At 39.1% G+C, this 24,344-nt stretch overlaps 1 protein-coding gene across 2 annotated transcripts; it reads left to right on the plus strand.

The window, feature by feature from the left end:
- Positions 1–414: 414 nt before the first annotated feature.
- LOC129050360 (E3 ubiquitin-protein ligase HERC2-like) lies at positions 415–10,505 on the plus strand. 2 transcript variants are annotated; one of them, XM_054532390.2, is made up of 3 exons: positions 415–965; positions 1,052–2,063; positions 4,006–4,623. In XM_054532390.2, the coding sequence occupies exons 2-3, from the start codon at positions 1,793–1,795 to the stop codon at positions 4,281–4,283; spliced, it is 549 nt and encodes a 182-aa protein (XP_054388365.1). In that variant the 5' UTR covers positions 415–965; positions 1,052–1,792; the 3' UTR covers positions 4,284–4,623. The 2 variants fall into 2 exon arrangements, with proteins under 2 accessions (XP_054388365.1, XP_063572573.1); XM_063716503.1 differs by lacking the exon at positions 415–965 and adding an exon at positions 10,365–10,505 and having other exon boundaries at positions 972–2,063; positions 4,006–4,199.
- The last annotated feature ends 13,839 nt before the right edge of the window (positions 10,506–24,344 follow it).

Consider the following 24,344-nt stretch of genomic DNA (forward strand, 5'->3'; position numbering starts at 1 on the left):
TACCTCCAGTTCCTGACAACCTCTGATCTGCCCTCTGTTGTTACGGTTTTGTCTTTTCCATAATTTAATATAAACAAAGCCATACAGTGTATGGTGTTTTCTTTCTGGCATCTTTCACTTAGCATGATGTCTTGAGATGCAGCCATGTTGTTGGGTGTGTGGGTAAGTCATTCCTTCTGTTGCAGATGGACCATGGTTTTGGGACATTGTGAATAAAGCTGCAATGGACTTTATTGTACAAGCCTTTTTTTTTTTTTTTTTTTTTGACATGGAGTTTTGCTCTTGTTTCCCAAGTTGGAGTGCAATGGCATGATCTCAGCTCACTGCAACCTCCACCTCCTGGATTCAAGCGATTCTCCTGCCTCAGCCTTCCAAGTAGCTGGGATTACAGGCACCCGCTACCATGCCCAATTAATTTTGTATTTTTAGTAGAGATGGGGTTTCACCATGTTAACCAGGCTGGTCTCAAACTCCTGACCTCAGGTGATCCGCCCACCTCGGCCACCCAAAGTGCTGGGATTATAGGCGTGAGCCACCATGCCCGGCCTATTGTACAAGTCTTTAACAAACACTCTTTTTATATTTCTACTGGATACCATGATTGGCATCGGGTTCCAACTGAACAAAAAGTCATAGAGGTGTTAGGTGTTTGAATTCTGTCTTTCTTATTTTATTAGGTACCTGGAAGGTGAAACTGGCCTGATGCTGTGATGGTCTAAATTTGGATAGTGAATTTCCTTTGCTAACACTAATAAGAAATAACACCAAGAAGAAAGGCGTTCATGTTTGTTCCCTTCCTCCCCAAGGCCTCTGGAGGAGCCTAAGGTGATCTCCGCCTTCTCTGGAAAGCAGGCCGGGAAGCACGTGGTGCACATCGCTTGTCGGAAGCACTTACAGCGCAGCCGTCACTGCCGAGGGGGAGCTGCACACCTGGGGCCATGGGAACTACGGCCGGCTGGGCCACGGTACATCTGGTCTGCATGAGTGGGAGCATGCAGCAGGAGGTGGCCTCTTACAGGACTTAATAAACGGCCGTCCTATCTGTTTGAAGGCTCCAGTGAGGACGAGGCCATTCCGATGCTGGTAGCTGGGCTTAAAGGACTGAAGGTCATCGATGTGGCGTGTGGGAGTGGGGACGCTCAAACCCCGGCTGTCACTGAGAACGGTACGTAGAGCTCTCGCCACCCTCGACAGGCCCTCGAGGACACGCATGGCAGCTTCCCTGGAGGAAGCCGCCCACCCTGTCGTCCAGTGGGTGTGGGGCTCAGTGTCATTGGTGGAGAGGCCCCGGTGGTTACTGGGCTTGTTTGCCTGGGGCCTGTCAGATGGTTCGCAGCTGCCACCATCTCTATGTGAGCATTTTATCAACTATGCTGATACATGCAGTTGGGAACACATACAGTGGTACGGTTGACCAGCAGTCCGCACGGTGGCAACAGAAGCAGCAGGCAAATGGGAGGGTGGTCCGCAAGCGTCTGCAGTGTGCCGGGCCCCAGTTATGTGTTACGGAGGCAGTGGGCCTTTGGTTCTGTGAAGCAGTGAACATTGAGCCCAGGCTAGTAAGAGTCAGGACTTTGTTTTTCATGGAATGAAAACAAAAAGAAAACTCAGCTTTCCCTGTCTTTATTGTTTCTATATCAACCTCAAGTGTCATCTAGATTTCATTTGCTCAGTAGCCACCCTTGTAGTGTTAACTATGCACATGGGTGGTCTAGATTAGTGTGCATTTTTCATTATATTATTTTCAGTCATTTAAAATTTTTCATTAAAATGCAGAGTTGTTGTTATTTAAATGCATTTGTATTTTTTATGGCAAGTGTGGTCTTGGGGAGATGGTGACTATGGGAAATTGGGCAGAGGTGGTAGTGATGGCTGCAAAACCCCAAAGCTGATTGAAAAGCTTCAAGACTTGGATGTGGTCAAAGTCTGCTGTGGAAGTCAGTTTTCCATTGCTTTGATGAAAAGTGGCCAAGTTTATTCATGGGGAAAAGGTGACAACCAGAGACTTGGACACAGAACAGAGGAATATGTTCGTTATCCAAAACTCTTAGAAGGCTTGCAAGGTGAGTGCAAATGTAAACTTTTAAAACCCTTCAGGACAGTTTCTTTAGTAATGTTTTAAAGTTTGCAGGTTTAATGTTCTTAACCTCACATTCCATGAATGGACTGTCATTAGAAACTTTTACTGCCAGCTTGGTGTAGGTATTGATACTAAGAGGAAAGTGGGTGTGTCTCTATTAAAAAATGACTTTGAGTTACTCTTACCAAATTTAATTTAAACCCATTGAGTTTTACAAACATTGGCACTTTCTGTGGCAGGCACGCATTCCTCACTCAGCAGGCTGGACTCAGTAAGGGTTCCTTCTGTGTGGTGAGGTCACCTGTACTTGTACTGCAGGCACACTGAGGACCGTGAGTGTGCGTTGTGCTGTGGGGCCACATGGGGAGGTGGGATTGGTTCCACCTGGGATGCTCTCATGTGAACTCATCCTTGATGGGTGATTCCTGCTTGCTCAGTTGCAAAGGTGTCCAGCATGCATTGTAGTTGGAGGGAACAGATGGAAGCCAAGGTATGTAGATAAGAGTGCCGGCGCCTTCAATGTGGGCTGCCAGCGCGGGCAGAGAGGATGGGAGCCTCCGCAAGAAGACCCTGAGATTCTTCTATGGTGTTCTTACTAGGGATGTTATGCTGCAGGAAGTTGGGGAGGGGGCCATCAAAACTATGATGATGGAGGGATTTTTCTAAGGTAAAACTGGAATTTTCCGTACCACCTGGCCTAGTGGTTGGGAGATAGTCTTCATCCTAGTCGAGAACTGGCGAAGGGCAGGCAAGTTGACAAGAAAGTAGGGAAGAAGGGAAAAGGCAGTGAGAGGTAGGTACATCAGATGGACTCTTTAGGGTTCTCTCAGGGTGGGCAGCCTTTTTCTTAAAGGGCCAGATTGTATTTGAAGCAGGTGGACCTGACTGTGTTCCAACACCAGTGTCTTCACAGAAGCAGGCTTTGGGCTGCGTTCTATGGGGGGCTGTAATTCGTTAGGTCCTGGTTACTATATACATTCTTTGTGTGTTTGCTTCTTTACCAAGTGGGTTTGGAAGTGGGACTTTTAACTAAGACTTGCCAGTTCCTTTCTCCATTAGTTTTATTTTGAAGCATGTTAATATCTTGATGTCTAAGAGTTTTGTGTGCCCATATGGTATTTATTATTTTCTAGGCTTCTGAGATAAGTTGCAGAGTAAGAAGTTTACTCTGTGTCATTGAATGGTATTTGAATTTCACTTGCCTTCTTGTTTATATTCCCCTCCATTAGTATAGGAAAGCTATGATAATTATTAGATACAGAAATCATTTACTTTGAGGGTATTTAAATTACTGTTGAAAACACCTTTTGTTGTTGCTGATGTTAACTTATGGTAAGCTCCTAGGATAGAATTGTTCCCCTTACTGCAGTGTGTTTTTTCAGCTGAATTATTTTATATGTTGACATTTCTGTGAAATACCCTTTGTGTTGGCCATGTTAGATTTACCAGGAAAGAAAAATAGAATATTTTGCTGAGTGTTTAAATAGAAACAACGTTTTAAATAGTGATATCTCCTAACTCTGAGAGAACAATAGATTTCTTCTTAGGAAGCCTTCCTCAGTGAAGAGTGTGCTGTGCATTGTTGTATCTGGGATGGGAGAATGTGATCTAATGGTTAATTAAAAGCACCTTGTTTCTTTCGGAATGAAAATCTGAATGAGGAGGAGAAAAAAGAACAGATCCTTTTCGTATCCCAGCATTATGATGTTTGTAGGCTGTGGGTCCTAACAAATTGTAGCTGACAAAATACAGGAGTTTTAATAACACACCCAAAGCAAATGATTGTGCTTAATATTAAAGCAACAGATTATCCTCAAGAAGTTAATATTAAAAGCTTTCTGACCTGAATGGCCTAGTGGAAATATCTTTTTAGGCCATTCAGGTCATAGGCTTGAAGCTGCATCTGCATCCCTCTTTCCTTGTAGGGAAGAAGGTGATTGATGTGGCTGCAGGCTCCACCCACTGCCTGGCTCTGACTGAGGACAGCGAGGTCCACAGCTGGAGGAGCAATGACCAGTGCCAGCACTTTGACACCTTGCGCATGACCAAGCCAGAACCTGCAGCATCGCCAGGACTGGATGCCAAACACATAGTGGGAGTTACCTGTGGGCCTGCCCAGGTACTGAATATAGAGCTTGATTTGGTATTTTGGAGGATTTTGGTTTCCAGTTGTTCATTACCAGTATATAGGAAATACCACTGAGTTTTGTTTGTTGTTCTTGTGTCCTGCAGTTGTGCTAAACTCATTTATTATGAGCTTCATTGTAGTTTCCTTGGGTTTTCTTCATGGACAATTAAATGCTATCTGTATAGAGGGGCAGTTTCATTTCTTCCTTTCCAGTCTGCTTGCCTTTTATGTATTTTTCCCGGCCTGATTGCCCTGGCCAGGACTTGTAGTGTGAAGCTGAATAGGAGAGGTGATAGTGGGTGCCCTGCCTTGCTCCTGACTGTAGGGGAAAGCAGTTCAGTCTTTCACCATCAACTGTGATGTTAGCTGCGCATGTTTATGTAGGTGCCTTATTACCAGATTAAGGCAGTTTCTTTAATTCCCCCCCAATTTTTTTTTTTTTTTTTTTTTTTGAGACGGAGTCTCGTTCTATGCCCAGGCTGGCGTGCGCTGGCGTGATCACGGCTCACTGCAAACTCCGCCTCCTGGGTTCACGCCATTCTCCTGCCTCAGCCTCCCGAGTAGCTGGGACCACAGGCACCTGCCACCGTGCTCAGCTACCTTTCTGTATTTTTAGTAGAGACGGGGTTTCACCGTGTTAGCCAGGATGCTCTCGATCTCCTGACCTTGTGATCTGCCTGCCTCGGCCTCCCAAAGTGCTGAGATTACAGGTGTAAGCCACCGTGCCCGGCCTTAATTCCCCCTTTTAGAAGCTTTTGAAAAATCCTGAATGGGTGTTAAAATTTGTTAAATGCTTTTAATCCAAATGAAATGGTCATGCAGTTTTCCTTCTTTAGTGTGTTAGTGTGGTGTGTTACATTGATGATTTTTACTTTCTTTTTCTTAAACTTTTTTTTTTTCTTTTTTAGAGATGGGGTTTCACTATGTTGCCCAGGCTGGTCTTGAAATCCTGAGCTCAAGTGATCTGCCTGCCTTGGCCTCCCAAAGTGCTGGGATTACAGGTGTGAGACACTATACCAGCCTGATTTTTAAATACTGACCAAGCCTTGTGTTACTGGGATAGGGATCACTTGGCCACAATTTACTACTCTTTTTTTTTTTTTTTTGAGACAGAATCTCACTCTGTCACCCAGGCTGGAGTGCATTGGTGCAATCTCAGCTCTCTGCAACCTCTGCATCCTGGGTTCAAGCAATTCTCCTGCCTCAGCTTCCTGAGTAGCTGGGATTAGAGGTGTGCACCATCACACCTGGCTAATTTTGTTTGTTTGTTTGTTTGTTTGTTTTTAATAGAGATGGGGTTTCACCATGTTGGCCAGCCTGGTCTCCAACTCCTGACCTCAAGTGATCCACCCTCCTTGGCATCCCAAATTCCTATGATTATAGGCGTGAGCCACCGCGCCCAGCCCTATTCTGTTTCTATATTGCTAAATTTGACTTGGTAACACGTTTTTGAGGATTTTTCTGTTGATGCTCATCAGGGATGTTGGTTTGCAGTTTTCTTTCTTTGTATTATACTATCTCGTCTGACTTTCTGTCAGGGGAAAGCTGACCTTATACGAAGTATTGGCATGTGTTCCCTCCTTTTCCATTTTCTATAAGGGATTGTGTAGAATTAGTGTTATTTCTTCTTTAAATGTTTTTGAATCCATCTGAACCTGAGATTTCTTTCTAAAAGATTTTACGCCGGGCACGGTGGCTCACGCCTATAATCCCAGCACGTTGGGAGGCCAAGGCAGGTGGATCACCAGAGGTCAGGAGTTTGAGACCAGCCTGGCTAACATGTTGAAACCTCGTTTCTACTAAAAATACAAAAAATTAGTTGAGCTTGGTGGCATGCACCTGTAATCCCAGCTACTCAGGAGGCTAAGGCAGGAGAATCACTTGAACCTGGGAGGCGGAGATTGCAGAGAGCTGAGATTGCACCAATGCACTCCAGCCTGGGTGACAGAGTGAGACTCTGGCTCAAAAAAAAAAAAAAAAAGATTTTGCAAATTCAATTTATTTAACAGATATAGAACTATTGAGGTGACCTGTTTGTTTCTAGGAGGATTTTCCTGGTTTGTGGCACTCAGACATTGCTTTATTTCATCTAAGTTGTCTGATTTTTACATGTCAAGTTTTCCTTAGCATTCTCTTGCTAATCATCTGAATTCTGTGGGGCCTGCAGTGATGTCCCTTCATTCATTCCTGATACTGATAATCTGTGTCTTTTCTGTTTTTTTCTTTGTCAGTTTTGCTAGAGTTTTTCAATTTTGTTGATCTTTTCAAAGAACAATCTTTAAGTTTCATTAATTTTTGCTTTTTTTTTTGCTATCAATCTCATTGGTTTTCTGCTTTTATCTTGTCATTTGTCCCTTTGGCTTGTTTTGTGTTCACTTTGCTCTTTTTTAGTTTCTTAAGGTGGAAACTTAGATTGCTGATTTAGACCTATCTTTTTTGTAATATATAATGATTTGATGCTATAAATTTTCCTCTAAGCAGTGCTTTAATTAAACCCACAAATTTTGATGCGTTTTCATTTATGTTCAAAGTATTTTCTAATTTCTTTTGAGACTTGTTCTTTGACCCATGGATTATTATTATCATTATTATTATTTTTCTTCAATACGGAGTTTCCCTGTTGTTGCCCAGGCTGGAGTGCAATGGCATGATCTCGGCTCACTGCAACCTCTGTCTCCTGGGTTCAAGCGATTCTCCTGCCTCAGCCTCCTGATTAGGTGGGACTACAGGCACCCGCCACCACGCCTGGCTCATTTTTTGTATTTTTAGTAGAGACGGGGTTTCAACGTGTTAGCCAGGATGGTCTTGATCTCCTGATCTCGTGATCCGCCTGCCTCGGCCTCCCAAAGAGCTGGGATTACAGGTGTGAGCCACTGTGCCCGGCCTCAAGATGCCAGTTTTCTAAAGTGAGAAAAATTAATTTTAAAAATTAAGTTGTATGTTCAATATCGGTGTGAGATCAGATAAACCATGTGTCTTAGAGAAGGAAAGGTTTGAAAGTATAATTTTTATAGTTTCTTATTTATCTATATTTTCCTATATGATTGTTGTTGAAATATCTTAAATTTATTTCACATTACAATTGTCAAATATGTGAATTCATGAGCCACCTGTTGAAGACCACTGAAAGAATATAAATAAATAAAATTGGTAGCTCATTGTTTTTCAATAACTTGTGAAGACTAAGCTCTGATTTTTTTATTTTGCCCAAATTCCTATCTAAGGGGTCTGGGGAGTCATCCCTTACTAACCATAAATTCTCATCAGATGGATTTTATTTAACCCTATATATCATGGCTTACTTTGCAATCTGACTCTGGCATAACATTATGTGACAAAGAAGAAAGTAAAAAGAATTTACCCCAAAAGCAAATTTCTTTGCCATATTTTGAAATGGTCCTGCAAAGCTGCCCTTTGTTGGGGGACATACGCATCTGTAAAGATTCTCTGTTGACATAGCTAGATCTTTTTCTTCCAAGCCTTCCCAATCCTGAAGAAATTAGTAGAAGTCTAGCACTGTTTAAAGGTCTGAATAGGAAATACTTGTCATCTATTATCTCTAAGGGCAGCCACTATAAGACTTCAGAAGAACCTTGGTATCCACAATCTTTTAGCTTAACCTGAACATTTCCTTTCCTTTGATCCCAGGTTTTTAGACAAACTCAACCAATTGTCAATTGGAAAATGTTTAAATTTACCTATAGCCTGAAAGCCCACCCATCCCTGCTTTGAATTGTCCCGCCTTTCTGAACCAAACCAATGTCTTTCTTAAATGTATTTGATTGATGTCTCATATCTCCCTAAAATGTATAAAACTAACCTGCACCCTGACCACCTTGGGCACGTGTTCTCAGGATCTCCTTACGGCTGTGTCATGTGCCGTGGTCACTCATATTTGGCTCAGAATAAGTCCCTTAAAATATTTTACCGAGTTTGACTCTTCATCGACACTTGTTTTATTGAATGAACTGGATTTCCATTGTTAATATTACCCTAATGTAAAGAGCAGTGAAGTAACAGACTTTTTGTCAGCCTTTTACTTACAGAGCAGATGACCCTGTGATCTGAGCCCTAATTCCTAACAGGGGATGCTTTGGAATGAATAAATCAAGAGGTACCTTGAACTGGAGATTGGTCCTGCTTCATGGTAGCATTTTCCCAGAAAATATGTCTCCATAATAAAAAAGAGTGACTGAATGGCAGATGAAGGTATCCAGTTATAAAGCCAAGAGATAAGCCACCCATTCCAGAATTGCTACTTCCTCCTTTATCTGCAGTGATCAAGTGGCAACTGTGACAGTGTCAACAGCTTGTACAGTGCACAAAAGGGATGTTCTGGCTGAGAACAGAAAGTCTGCAAATGAGTGGATAAGAGAGCAAAAGGAAGAAGTCCTAAATTGAGGAGAAACTGTCCTTTAGGCACAGGAAAAGGAAAATGAGCAAGAAGAATAAAAGATTTTAAAAAGAAATGAAGCTGGAAATCTATCATCATAGCCTAATCCATAAATACCCCACAGATGTTAGAAGAATGCCAAGCATTCCTGACCTTGATAGACACAGATATAGATAGGTAGGTAGATACATAGAGATAGATTAATAGATAGGCAGATCCATACATACATACATGCATACATAGGTAGCTACGTAGACACATAGATGTATTGAATTGTACACATACACGTGTATATATCATATGTACCTATGTATGAGAGAGACAAGTGAGATATTAAATTATAATTAGCTAAAGACCATTTACAATACCCTATACAAAGAGAAATATCTAAAGTGTTTTTGGATAATTAATTCCATATTCTTTAGCAACTCATCCAATTTCCCTCTGGCAGAGATTCAGGGCAAAGACGTTTCAAGCCGTTTTACAATGAGTCTCAAAAAGCAGTAAAATACCTTTATTCTGAGCATCATTTTAAACTTTTTAGCAAGTTGATGCTACTGCGACTCTTATTCCTGTCACCAAAGAAGCAATTCAGAAGAAGTGTTAATATTTCGGAAGTTGCTTAAACTTCCTGTAAAGTGATAGGCCTGACCTTCTGGGGTTAATGTGAGAATCATAACAGTTAATACACGTAAAGTACCTAGAACAATGCTTGACATACGATAAATGCTAGTAAGTGTTAGCCATGATTAGTATTTTCATCAGTCAAAAATGCCTCTTTTCTGTCTCACACCATATTTCCCTAAAGTGCTCTGCCATTTCCTTATCTTTAACCATACTTCCCACTCTTGCTCCAATATTTCTCTTTTATATTTTTATTCCTTCATATACTGCTTCTAATACCTTCCTACTCAAACAGAAAGCTGCCTCTTTCCTTTAAGAATACCCACTAGTAGTCCCTAGAAAGATTATTCTTCAGACACTTACCATAAGGTGGGGTGGGGTTAGCAATCACCTTTTTTCATGCTGCCATTTTAAAAACTATACTATCTCAGTCTCCTTATGTTCAAGATAACACCATTCATAATCTACCCCTTCTTCATTGGGCCTTATGCCATCATGTCCACATTTTTGGAATACACAAACACCTGTCATTTTCCTTGAGACCCCAGAGCCCTGTGCAGGTGTCATCCAATTACCTGGCCTCACTCTTTTGTAACTGATGCGTCAATGACTACCATCATCATTTATGCATTTCTCACCTTAATTAATGGGGAGGGGCTGGGCGCAGTGACTCACGCCTGTAATCCCAGCACTGTGGGAGTCCAAGGCGGGAGGATTATGAGGTCAGGATATCGAGACCATCCTGGCTTACACGGTGAAACCCTGTCTCTACTAAAAATACAAAAAATTAGCCAGGCGTGGTGGCGGGCGCCTGTAGTCCCAGCTACTCAGGAGACTGAGGCAGGACAATGGTGTGAACCCAGGTGGTGGAGCTTGCAGTGAGCCAGGATGGTGCCACTGCACTCCAGCCTGGGCAACAGAGCGAGACTCCGTCTCAAAAAAAAAAAAAAAAAAAAAATTAAGAGGGAGCTTGCCTGAAGGAAATCATTTCCTAGTACTGAATTATGATATAAGTGCCTTTGCTGAGACATTTTATATATATGGGCCATTGAACTATGATACTCTTCAACAATATTTTTGTATTAGGCAACAAAATGGATTTCATATGACTATTTGTTGTATTGTTCTTTTATTAAAAGGAGTAGGGCATGGCCCGAAAACTTAATTCAAGGAAAGAAATTCTGTTGGAGACTAAGGCAATGTAGTTCAAGTTTGTAGCCTCCTGGTGATTCGATTTGACCAAGGCTAAAATTTGTAATACCCAGAGGAGTGACAGCCTTCAAATGATTTTCTGTAAGTATTAAAGTTGAGGTGTTTATTAAATGTCCACTTCTGTTTGGTGACACTTTAAGATTTTCTAGTTATTTTGAAGACTCATAAAATTCTAAAAAAAAAAACTTAGTAAAAAATAGTTTCCTCAAAATAAATATATTGCTCACAATTTTAATGACTCAGCGTTAAAGGTAACAAGGAAAGGGGAATTATCTGTCTTAAACTATTTGTAATTGATAAATAAGAGGTTAAATTTTTCCCTGCAGACTTTTATTATTGAGCCATTATTCAATTATGAGAAAGAGTAAAGTGAAATGTTTGCCAAGTACTTATGATATGACAGATATAGTGCCAGGTTATTTTACATATTGTATATCACTAAATGTCAGAATTAAACTTGTGAAAATCAAAGCTGGCTAAAAGTAGGTATTTAACTTTTGTGGACTTGTTGAAACCCAATACAGAGATGTGTCTACTTAGGATCATGAAATCAAATATTCAGAAGAAATATATTTTTCATGCATATTCTGAAATCAGTGGCTGAAACCACAAGAAATAAGTGAACAGAGCTTATAAATATTGATTTATTGAGTTTATTCCCTTAGGTTCATATCACGGAGATGCTTAAAATACTTAAGCTAGAGTTATATTTCAAGTACTGCTATGTACAGATGTAATACAACTTATTTTACAGAGCTTCCCTTTGGGGGACAAGAATTATTAATGTATGTGGTTATCCTGAGCTCCCTCTTTCTGTGTGCTAATGGGGATTCTGGCTTTGTCTGCTCAATTTCCTCCCCATTGCTCTTCTCTGAAAAGGCACTGCCGGTGGCTGACAGTGATATTCTCTTTCGTTATCTCCACATCAGTACAATGATAAGAGGAAACTGGAACAAAAAGGCAGGAGGGGTGGTAGGTAAAGATTGAGAAGATGCATTTGAATAAGGCTTAGGTGAGCTTTCTTCCAGAAAAGAAAAAATATATATAGAGAGTCAGGAGGTGATAACAAATTTTAACCAAAATGATTTAAAGAAAGAGAGATATGGATAAAAGGATATAAAGATGTGTGCATAATATTTTATGTTTTATTCAGATATTACCAAAATACAAATAGACTCGAGGTATTTTTACATTATGTTTCATTATAATAGAATGACTTATATTTCTTTGGGTATATACCCAGTAATGAGATTGCTGGGTCAAATGGCAATTCTGGTTCTAGGTCTTTTAGGAATTGCCACACTGTCTTCCACAATGGCTGAACTAATTTACATTCCCACCAACAGTGTAAAAGCATTCCTATTGCATCTGTTTTTTGCTTCACTATTCACAATAGCACAGACATGGAATCAACCCAAATGCCCATCAATGACAGACTGGATAAAGAAAATGTGGTACCTATACACCATGGAATACTATGCAGTCATAAAAAGGAACAAGATCATGTTCCCTTTGCAGGGACATAGATGGAGCTGGAAGCCATTGTCCCCAGTAAACTAACACAGGAACAGAAAACCAAACACCACATGTTCTCACTTATAAGTGGGAGCTGAATAACGAGAACACACGCACACAGGGAGGGGAACAAAACACACTGGGACCTATCGGGAGGCTGGGGGCAGGGAGAGCATCAGGATAAATAGCTAGTGCATGGGGGCCTTAAAACCTAAGTGATAGGTTGATAGGTGTAGCAAACCACCATGGCACACGTTTACCTATGTAACAAACCTGCACGTCCTGCACATGTATCCCAGAACTTAAAATATTTTTTTAATTACATTTCAGTTTTTTTAAACCAGAGTGTTGTCATGCTATATCATGTGGGTCCCATCATTATAGGCATTATGTATTCTAATAAGATGGCAAGAGAAAAAATGTTTAAGCTGTTCAGGCTAGAGGTAAAATGGAAGAGTTGAGGCTGGTCTTGGCTGAGAGTCAGTTGAGTCTGGACTCTGGCCCTACCTGGCCATGTCTATGGATAAGTTTCTGAACTTCTTTTCTTCAAAATATAACCAGGCTAAGAGCAGCCTGATGGGAGTCTGACTGAGCAGGGTTTGAATCCCAGCTTTGCCATTTAGCATGATGAGATGTGAGGTAAGTTACTTAATTCAAGCCCCACGTCCTCATCTATAAATGGAGACAACAGTATCCACCTTCAGGTTGTTGTCAGGATTAATATAATTTATGTAAAGTATTTTACCCAACATTTGGCATATATTTTTATACAGTAATTGGCATATCTTTGGTATAAAATAAATGTTACAAAACATGAATGTTTTTCTTGTTATTGGTGTGGTACCTTGCATTTTCAAGTTGTCTTAGTCCATTCACATTACTATAACAAAACACCTTAGACAGGGTAATTTAGACAATTATAAAACAGAAACTTATTGCTCACAATTCTGGAGGGTGGGAGTTTAAGACTGAAGTGTTAGCAGATTTGGTATCTGGCAAGAGCTTGCTCTCTACTTCATAGATGGTGACTTCTGTGTGTCCTTACTTGGTGGAAGGGGCTAGGGAGATTTTGGAGGCCTCTTTTATAAAGGCACTAATCCCATTCATGAGGGCTCTGCCAGTCACATTCCAAAGCCTTCACTCTTAATACTATTGCATTGGAGATTGAGTTTCAACACATGAATTTTAGAGACACAAACATTTAGACCATAGCACAAGTCGGTATGTTTCTCTTTTGTTTAGATTTGCTGACAGAGAGAAATTGAGAGACAGATTGAGATTCAGTAAAGGGTAAAGTTACTGAAGTTGTAAAAGTATATTCAAGAACATTATAAGGGAAATGTATAGGGCATTGCAGCAAATAAAATATAATATGGATACTGTGAATGATTTCTAAAAACTCAAGTTTACAAAAAATATATTTTGAACACTTGAACTGTTTGAAACATTCAGTCCTTGTAGATCATGAGTGGAAGAACAGATTCTCTAAGCAGTGAAGAAAAATAGAGCAGTGGTCCCCAGCCTTTTTGGCATCAAGGACTGGTTTTGTGGAAGACAATTTTTTTCAGAGACCTGGTGGTGGTGGGGATGGTTTCAGAATGATTCAATCCCATTACATTTATTGTGCACTTTATTTCTATTATTATTACTTTGTAACATATAATGAAATAGTTATACGACTGACCATAATGTAGAATCCCTGGGAGCCCTGAGCTTGTTTTCCTGCAACTAGATGTTCCCACCTGGGGGCGATGGGAGATAGTGACAGATCATCAGTCATTAGATTCTCATAAGGAGCACACAACCTAGATCCCTTGCATCCTCAGTTCACAACAGGGTTCATGCTCCTATGAGAATCTAACGCTGCTGCTGATCTGATAGGAGGACGAGCTCAGGGGGTAACACGAGCCATGAGGAGCAGCTGTAAATACACTGAAGCTTCGCTCACTCAGCCGCCACTCACCTCCTGCTGTGCAGCCCAGTTCCTAACAGCCATGGACTAGTATGGGTTTGGAGAGCCCTGAAATAGAGGATATCCAGCAAGCCTTTTAAAAGAGTGAATTATTCCATTCCAACCTCTGGAATATAAAAGATAAATAGTCTCTCAGGAATTCACACTGTGTTGCCTTTTGCATTAAAAGAATCACCTAGGTTATCTGGAGCTTCATGTACATGGGTCAGATGTTGCTGGCATTGTCCTAACTCTGCATGGCTGTTCTCAAATCAGTCCTTCACCACCTCCATGAGATTCATGCCGTGAGACCCTAATTTCCTTCATTTTTTCAAAGATGTCTATTTTCCAAGAGGACACATCTGCATTTTTAAGGAAAACTCTGGCTACAGGCCATCAGATGTTTTTCCCCCTGCCAACACTCTGGGTAACGTTAGTGCATTTGTGCAAAATACCTTCAACACCCTGGCCTTACACCTTTTGTTCTCCTTGTCTTCAATAACATGTATTTCTACTCTAATTTAGGCACCCACATTCATTGCCTCATCAGGAATGATGACATCTTCTGTAGTTATTCACATTGTATTTTTGAATTCCAGTGGCCCTCTCACCTTTGACTTCAATACCTGATTCTTTTAGTTCTTTAAAATTTTTATTTTCTCTTCACACATTATTTGATCTCCTGCAGAACACTATTTTCTTCCACCTTTGCCTCAGTTATTTACCAAATATCTCTCCTCCTTTTTTTTTTTTTTCTTTTGAGACGGAGTCTTGCTCTGTTCCCTAGGCTGGAGTGCGGTGGTGCAATCTTGGCCCACTGCAACCTCTGCCTCCCAGGTTCAAGCGATTATCCCGCCTCAGCCTCCCAAGTAGCTAGGATTACAGGCACCTGCCAACATGCCCAGCTAAGTTTTGTATTTTTAGTAGAGACGGGGTTTCACCATGTTGGCCAGGCTGGTCTCGAACTCCTGACCTCAGGTGATCCAACCACCTCGGCCTCCCAAAGTGCTGGTATTACAGGTGTGAGCCACTGCACCTGGCCAACCAAATATCTCTTAAGCACCTCAAGTGCTTTACAACATGGAATGCCAGAATACACCAGTTCCAAGCCAAATCCACATAGGAGTGAAAAATTCTGTTTAGATAAATGCAACTATTCAAACACATGCTTTCAAATAACACTTCCTCCTTAGTGCTGAGGGCCATCTTGATACTTTGTTAAAAGGATTAGATCAAGAGACAGAATAGAGAGATTGAGGGAGAGTGTGATGCTTTCTTTAATGCTCTGATCCTGAGTTAGATGTATCAGCAATGTGTCCTGGAGCTTTTTCTAAACCTCCTGTTTCCGCATCTACCACCTTCTATCACACTGGATTCTTTACATAGTTTCCACCACGACACTGTAAATGTTAAGGATGTCAAATCAAGATTGAATCTGGGTTTTTCCATTGCCTTTATATTATAGCGAAGTACCTGGTACATAGTTTATAGTTAATAAGTATCATCTAAGTGGATTAGTTACCCTACATTATCTTCCCAAATAAATGTTGATTTCAAATAAATACCAAATTTTGCCAACTGTCTATTCAAACCCACATCTTTCATTTTCAGGAAATGACATATTCTCTTTAATGAAAATAAGGACTTAAAGTATCACCTACCTTTATGTAGCCAGTCTCACCCTCCTATAAACTTACCTATAATTGGGTGATGAGTGATCCTTCCTCTTAACTAAATATAATTTTTCACTTGTAGAATTGATCTAGCTCATGCCTTTTATTATATCTTTTATCTTTCCCCATTTGTTATTGTGTCTCATATCCCTGCCTTCACCCCTTCCCACTTCTCTATCTCTTATTTTGCCTGTAAACATGATTGAGGCAAAATGATTGAGGTAGAATGACATAACCAAAACGAGGGTAATTTCAGAATGTCATTCCAATGTGAGAGATCTCCAGTGGGCCCTTTTATCTTCTAAAATCACCTTTTTTGTTATGCTATTCTCTAGCTTCCAACTACATTTTTTTTAAAGAGATGGGGTCTCGCTACATTGACCAGCCTGGTCTTGAAATCCTGACCTCAAGTGATCCTCCCGTCTCAGCCTCCCAAAGTGCTGGGATTACAGGCGTGATCCATCACAGCCAGGCCCCAACTACTATCTTGCTGACCCTTTTCTAATTATCTTCTTTTGAAAGGAGTTTTCAATTTGCCACTTTACTTCCTAATATCCCATTCATGCATCAACCCAATGTAGAGTAGCTTCTATTCTAACTACTCTACCAAAGCTGTTCTTCCATACCGTTTCACTCCTTTCACTCAAAGTACCCCGTATTTTTGAAGAATGGTATCATTCATGATACAGTGTTCTCTAGTAAGCAGATTTGGACATGGGGATATATACTAGGGAGTGCCCTTGGATTACTACCTGTGAAAATGAGAAGAAGGAAGCTGGGTTGGGGGAAAGGGAAAAAGCTGGGCTGAAAAAAAGTCCTGGACCACAGCTTTGGCTCATCTCACCAGGGGACTTTGAAGATAAAATGGCCCACTGGCATCCTCTCACATTACAATGACATGACTGAGTCTTTATAGGCCCCAAGTCCCCTCCCCACCTCTTTCACCTGCCTCCTTGCCTCACCTCAATCAGTCATTGGATATGCGCCGCAACTGGGAACATCAGGACCTTAGGCAGGGGGAAGCTCTGCAGCTGAGGTGACGTCTGAAGGGGCTCACAGCTGAGTCCTGTCTACTGACACAGCTCTCAGGGAGGACCTAGGTGATGCATCTCTGTGTATATCATATATATGAGTAATGATATTAGAGGTTTTATAATTTAACCTTTTTTCTCCTTTTTATCTTTAATCTTCACTGTATTTCAGTCATGGTCTTCAGGCTTCAAAGTGACCTTTAAGATTCAGCAAAGAAGATACAGCTTTTTAAACACAGGGAATAAAACAAGAACAACGTGATAGCATAGTGTAATGGTGCCATAGAAATAAACAATAAAAAATAATTTAAAGAGAGAACCAGGAATCAATTTCATAAATGCCACCATTACATTACTTAGGTTAAGCTTTTGAATTTATCTAGAAAAATGTCATTGGCCAAGACATTAACATTAGTAGAGGAATGCAAAAGTGCAAAATTAAAGTTCCTAAGAATCAAGTCCAGAAAAATAGAAAATGTGTAAAGGCTATTGTTCTCAGTTTGGCAAATAAAATAAAATAAAAAAAAAAAGCAAACCCAGAATTGGTTAATTTCAAATAACATTTCTAGTATTTCCCACACAATTTTTTTACATATTTTAAAATCACTAATATAGCATTACATTTTAAAAAGGCATATTTCAATACCTTACCTTGAAATCATAAGATGCATTTGTTCAATGAAATCTTACAGTAAAGCAGCATAAAAAATATAAATTGTACAGTGTGATATAAATGCAAACTATTTGATGTTCAATTTAATCATTTTTTTCAGGAACCGAAATATTAGTTATTACTTTAATGACTTAATATTAATTACAATGAAAAGAATATTGCCTTTGAGATCTTCCATTAATGATTCAGTTCCAAGGCCCTGATTTCTTTATAAACTTCTAAATTCTTAAGAGAGAAATGTACTTGGCTCAAATTTAATCATTTTAGAATACAGGTTCTGTATCAACTTAGTTTTTGTAGACACTCTATGGTATAAGAAGACAATGTTTCATTTTATGTCAATTTCTTGCATAAACTTGTTCAATTAATTCATTCAATAAATAGTCATTGAGTTCTTATCATGTCCCATGTCCCAGGTACTTTCTTTTTTTTTTTTTTTTTTTTTTTGAGATGGAGTCTCGCTCTGTCACCCAGGCTGGAGTGCAGTGGCACGATGTCCGTTCACTGCAAGCTCCGCCTGCCAGGTTCACGCCATTCTCCTGCCTCAGCCTCCAGAGTAGCTGGGACTACAGGCGCCCGCCGCCACGCCCGGCTAATTTTTTTGTTATTTTTAGTAGAGACGGAGTTTCACCGTATTAGCCAGGATGGTTTCGATCTTCTGACCTCGTGATCCTCCCTCCTCGGCCTTCCAAAGTGCTGGGATTACGGCGTAAGCCACCACGCCCAGCCATTCCAGGTACTATTAAAAACACTGATATTATATGGTGAAAAAGACTGACGGGGTCCCAGTACGTACTTTATATGGAACATACTGATGTCTTTTCTAAAACCTCAAGTATAGTCTCTGATTTGCCTATATAAAGAATGACAAGTTTTATTTTTACTTTCTGCAAAAATTCAGTTTCTTATTGTTTTATCATCATACATACAACTTTTATTCAAATATTCATCTAAGGGCCAGGTGCCGTGATCTCTACTAAAAATACAAAAAATATTAGCGGGCATGGTGGCGGGCGCCTGTAGTCCCAGCTACTCCAGAGGCTGGGGCAGGAGAATGGCGTGAACCCGGGAGGCAGAGCTTGCAGTGAGCCGAGATCGTGCCACTGCACTCCAGCCTGGGGAGAGAGCAAGACTCCTCAAAAAAAAAAAAAAAAAAAAAATTAAAAAGAAAACCCGATATTAGGGATTTCACAGTGCTGTAGACTGCATGATGGTGCCCCCCAAAATTCAACTGTTGAAATGTAACACCCATATGATGATATTTGCAGGTGGGGCCTTACAGGGAGGGGATTAGATCATGATGGTAGAGCCCTCATGGATGGGATTAGTGCACTTATAAAAGAGTCCCCAGAGAGACTCCTGCCCCTTTCACCAAGTGAGGATGCAGGGAAGAGATGGCAATTCATGAATCAAGAAGCAGGTCCTCACCAAATCTTATGGCAGTTTGATCTAGGACTTCCCACCCTCCAGAACTGTGAACAACAAATTTCTATTGCCTATAATCCACCAATTTATGGTATTTTGTTATAGCTGTTTAAATAGATTAAGACACCTAGGATGGGAAACCCATTAATACTGTAATAGAGAGATGAGCTTTCTTTTCCTCTAACTACTTTTAAAGTCTAAGATAATTAGCAAACGATGTTTTGTGTAGCTATATTTTGATTTAAAATTATCTGCCTCAATTACTGATGAACTAACTTGATTTTTTGCCTGAGTTTTAATAACTGTGATATGTTTGAATCAATGTGAATTATTTGATCAGTTCAAAATATCCAAAAAAAGTGTGTCAGGTTAAGATCATGTGCATCTCCATGATGGGATTAGTGTTCTTACAGGAAGAGAGAGTGAGACCACAGCTCTCTGTCTTTCTCTATTTTGTGCCATGTGAAGGCACAGTCAGAAGGCAGGAGCCTGTAGTCTAGGAAGGGGGCTTTCACCAGGGACTGAATCTGCCGGCACCTTGTGGAGGATTTCCCAGCCTCCAAAACTGTGAGAAATAAATGTCTGCTTAAAACACCAGTCTCTGGTATTCTGTTCTGGCAGCTTGAGCTGCCTAAGACACCATGATAATATAAAAATATTAACAAGACTAGCCTGGGCACCATAAGAAGACCCCATCTTTAAAAGTAATACAAATAATAATAATAACAACAAACAAAAACATTTTGAATTTTTAAGTGATAATTTTCTCATTAGATACAGAATCACCTACTTAGAAAGATACAGATCCCAGGGCAGGGCACAGTGGCTCAGCCTTTAATCCCAGCACTCTGGGAGGCCGAGGCAGGCAGATCACGAGGTCAGGAGATCGAGACCATCCTGGCTAACACGGTGAAACCCCGTCTCTACTAAAAATACAAAAAATTAGCCGGGCGTGGTGGCGGACGCCTGTAGTCCCAGCTACCCGGGAGGCTGAGGCAGGAGAACGGTGTGAACCCGGGACGCAGAGCTTGCAGTGAGCTGACATCGTGCCACTGCACTCCAGCCTGGGTGACAGAGCGAGTCTCCGTCTCAAAAAAAAAAGACAAAGAAAGATAGATACAGATCCCAAACTATTATTCTTAATATTTCTTCTAAAATGTTCATCATTTTGAGGATTAAGATTTCTTAATGCATCTGTACAAACACACATGCATATATTCATACAAATAACTATAGTCATTTTATCAATGTTTTATTCTGACTTTTATTTATTTAAAAATATTAAATGTATTTTATAAATGAATGCATGTGTGTATAATTTATTTATTTATATTTTTATTTTGAGACAGAGTCTTGCTCTTTCGCCCAGGATGGAGTGCAGTGGCGTGATCTCCGGGGTTCATGCCGTTATCCTCTCTCAGCCTCCCGAGTAGCTGGGACTACAGGCGCCTGCCACCAAGCCCAGCTAATTTTTTTGTATTTTTAGTAGAGACGGGGTTTCACTGTGTTAGCCAGGATGATCTCCATCTCCTGACCTCCTGATCCACCCGCCTCGGCCTCCAAAAGTGCTGGGATTACAGGCGAGAGCCACTGCTCTGGGCCTCATTTAAGTATATTTATATAGGAATGTCTGAAATACTGCCACCTAATGTTTAGCAATTATTTTCATTTCTGAGCAGTAGAATTTGAGTGATTTTTATTATTTTGATTCTGCAATGTGATGTATTCTTTAATTTTTTCATAATGTCTTTCGTATTTATTAAAAGGTTAATTAAATCATCCTAAGAATATTTTATGCATATTTTTGTTAAAATGGGATGTTTAATACTCAAAATTCTCCATTTACTAAATCCTTCTCGGTCAATGCTTCAGACTTACCTTTTCTACATTTACTAATAATAAATTTAATTTCAATGTTATATAATAGAAGAACATAAAGTTATCTATTTTAAATTTTACCTCCACAAACATCTTTAACCAGAAAATGAAATAAGCATTTAAAATATCAAATAAAATACTAGTTTTCAGGTCTGTTGCTTTGAAAATGTGCTTCCTCATTGAGCAGTATCTGAATTTTTATTACTATACCAGGGTATAGATGAAATATCTAACTAGTATATTTTTAAATTAAAACTGCAAAAAATATATACAGAATTCAGTAGTGCATATTCAGCATGTAAAACATTTTGCCTATTACATTCTTCATGTTGATGGTAGTTATGGCTAGAGTTTGTAGATACTTGGTTTCATTAGCTTTTAGAGTTGCTTAGGTTAAATATGCTATATACCAGTCCCTGTTGGCTTTGAACTACTTGGAATTCTAAGAAGTGGAGTAACATAGTACAAACCTATAGAAAATATGATAAATGTACCACGAATGACACAAAATATTTTCTGCATGTCACATAAGGAGTCATTCTCTATTTTGTCAATTTCCTTACTTATTTTGTCTATTTTGTCTATTTTGTCAATTTCCTTCAAAAGTTCCTGGCCAGATGCAGTGGCTCAGGTGGGCGCACACCTGTAATCCCAGCACTTTGGAAGGCCAAGGCAGGTGGATCACAGGGTCAGGAGGTCGAGACCATCCTGGCCATCCTGGCTAACATGGTGAAACCCCGTCTCTACTAAAAATACAAAAAATTTGCCAGGCGTGGGGGCGCCCACCTGTAGTCCCAGCTACTTGGGAGGCTGAGCCAGGAGGATGGTGTGAACCTAGAAGGTGGAGTTTGCAGTGAGCCGAGATCCCACCACTGCACTCCAGCCTGGGCTACAGAGCGAGACTCCATCTCAAAAAAAAAAAAGTTCCGAATGCACCAATCAATCAAGAATTTCACCCTCAACAGTGAAAAAAAAAATGTGAAAGCAGTCAGGTTTTAGTCACTGTAAATCACAATTTCAATTCCACCCCATCCAAAGAAAGCTGTGTACGTCCTTCTCATTCCAAATACATACAGGCCATGAGTTAATAATCTTTCATTCTTCTAAAACACCAACAGATTTGCTTTTTTACTTTCATTTGTAGTTTATAGTACTCATGATTAAATTGATCCAAATGTATTTGAGGTATATATCTAAATATATATATATATGGATCAAAGGTCAATGCTATTGTCTATGCATTAGCCACTCCCATTTATGAGAATTTTCTAAACTTGTTGCTATATATCTCTTAAATGGTGTCAGTTGGCCACACTTCTTTCCTGAGAAACAACTGAGCAGCTGACAATGAAAATGAAGCTCTCTGCATTCCTGTTAGGCATACTGCACACATCTTAGGCTCTCTGCATTCCTGTTAGGCATACTGCATACATCTTAGGCTCTCTGCATGCCTCTTAGGCACTTACACTTACATACATTTGTATCTCATTACATAGTGATACAGTCCTAAAATAAATAATGAGTTATTTTCTAGACAAATTTGATCAGGCTTTTGATAACAAATTAAAATTATGCCACCAGATGCCTATACTTTGACTTATAAAATGTGTTATGTTCTGCATGGGCAAACAGAAAGTGTAGAAACGGCTACCTGGTAAAATTACCTAAATCCACAACGCCACTGGACAACATTGAACTAGATATTTAAATAAGTGAAAGTAATCAAGTAGTTGAGTTCACTGATAAAATTATACTTAGAATCTTACATCATTCCCAGATTAATATATACAATGTATATCAAATGTCATTGCTATGGGAATGCAAACTGTTACACATGAGGTTAAATTTTTATAAAGAATTTTTTTTTCCTCTAGAACTGACCTTGAGAAACTTGATATCCTCTGTTTATGGCATGTCTTAAGAAAATGTCAACCCAATGTCAAAGGATAATTAATTTTTTAAAGAAAAGAAAAATAATGGTTCTCCTACAAATGTAAAATGGATATATGTTCATGATTTTATTTAACTGATTAATAAATAAGAGTGCCACAGGATGTTTTGACTGGTTCAAAGGAGAATACAAAGAGCAGAGAATATATAGGCAGACATTCATGCTGAAATGAATTTGCTTAATAAAGGCAAAATTAGCCAATATCCATAGGGTGACGGTCAAATATATCTACAGTGGATAATTTGCATTTTCATGGACAGGAGTTATTTGCAATTTACACAGTTGTGAAATAGGTAAAACAAACAAAAAGTGAAAGGTTCAGAAACCCCATACAATCAGCTAAACTAACATTTAGTTTTCCATTGAAAATATTTAGTAATTTTTTGAGACCATTTCAAAGTTTTTCTTAATTTTTCTCTGCTCTAAAAAAGTCTATAAATTATTTCCAATGAACATTAGAGCTTTTTCTTTGTTGAATTAGTATTTTGAAAAATTTATGGAAGGAGACAACATAAAAGCAGTCGCCAAGTTTATCAATTAAGTCGGTACGATTACAAATTCCAATTGAGAAATATTTTTAAGTATATTTTTCTTTCCAAGACAAATAGACATTAAACAGTCCTAGTGTTCATATCCTTTATGTTACATATATATGTATGTGTAAGTATATGTATACCTACATGTATATAAAAAGACACAAACTCACATAGTTATTTCAGAGAATTATTTATGCAAATGTGTTGGATTTTCTTTTTGTGAAGCTATGTTATCAAGAAGTTATTCTTAGTTTTACAGAAAATAAAACAGCTCTAGCTCTTGGAATCGTAAGATAAATATCTGTTTATAAATATCAGTATTTTCTAATACTTCTAATGTACTCTTTTGGAGGTAATGGTATATGAAACCCTATAAGAGCAATTCTACTTCATTAATTCGGAAGAAACACAAGTTTTTAAGACCCAGTGTATGCCAACAATTGACAAAGTCATTAAGGTAGACAAAGATGGGTAGAGCCTGGGCTTTGGCTATGAATGTTAGAAAATGAATCGCTGAAAGTAAAACATGTTTAAAAGATTAAAATAACAAAAAACGGTTTGAAATTGATTTCAGTTATTGGCCATCAATTGGTTAGAAAGAGTAATTAAGAATGAGTCAAAGCTTTTTTCTCTTCATTTAGGCCAAATATGTCATAAAAATAGTCAGTTTTAGATTATTATAAGTCGATTATGTCAAAATGGTTGATGACATGTCATTGAAATTAATCTTTAGCTCGTAATGCTATCATTTGAGTTTTAATTAATATTGGGGCCAAAATGTTCATTAGATACTGTTTTTAATGACCAGTTTTTATGCAAATGATTTATATAAGGCAGAACTTCAATGTTTGGTAGCTGTTTGATTTTTAGGACATTATATGTTGAAATGTACACTGATTATCCTAAAGTTGTAAATATTTAAGAAACTTTTCAGCAAAAAGTCTAAAATATATATTTATATTACTTCCAAAACAGAAAATTTAAATTGATTCCCTAGTCAAAGAAACTGTTTGTAAATAAAATGTAACAAACTATATATTGCTTGGCCCCCAGACATTTTAAAGTGACTTTTCCTTTTTATATACATGTTCTAATATTATAAACAGTGAGCTCAGAAATATCCTAATTTGTCTTTTGTATATTTTCAGCAGATTGTGCTGCTTCAAATTCTATTATTTTACTCCAATTCTTTTGTTCACATATTGCTGTTTTTGCTAGCGTTTTTCATATTTTAAAATACATTACTATATTGTATATAGTAATATTGTGTTTCT

The sequence above is a fragment of the Pongo abelii genome, chromosome 16 (assembly GCF_028885655.2).
Source record: "Pongo abelii isolate AG06213 chromosome 16, NHGRI_mPonAbe1-v2.0_pri, whole genome shotgun sequence".
Classification (NCBI taxonomy): Eukaryota; Metazoa; Chordata; class Mammalia; order Primates; family Hominidae; genus Pongo; species Pongo abelii.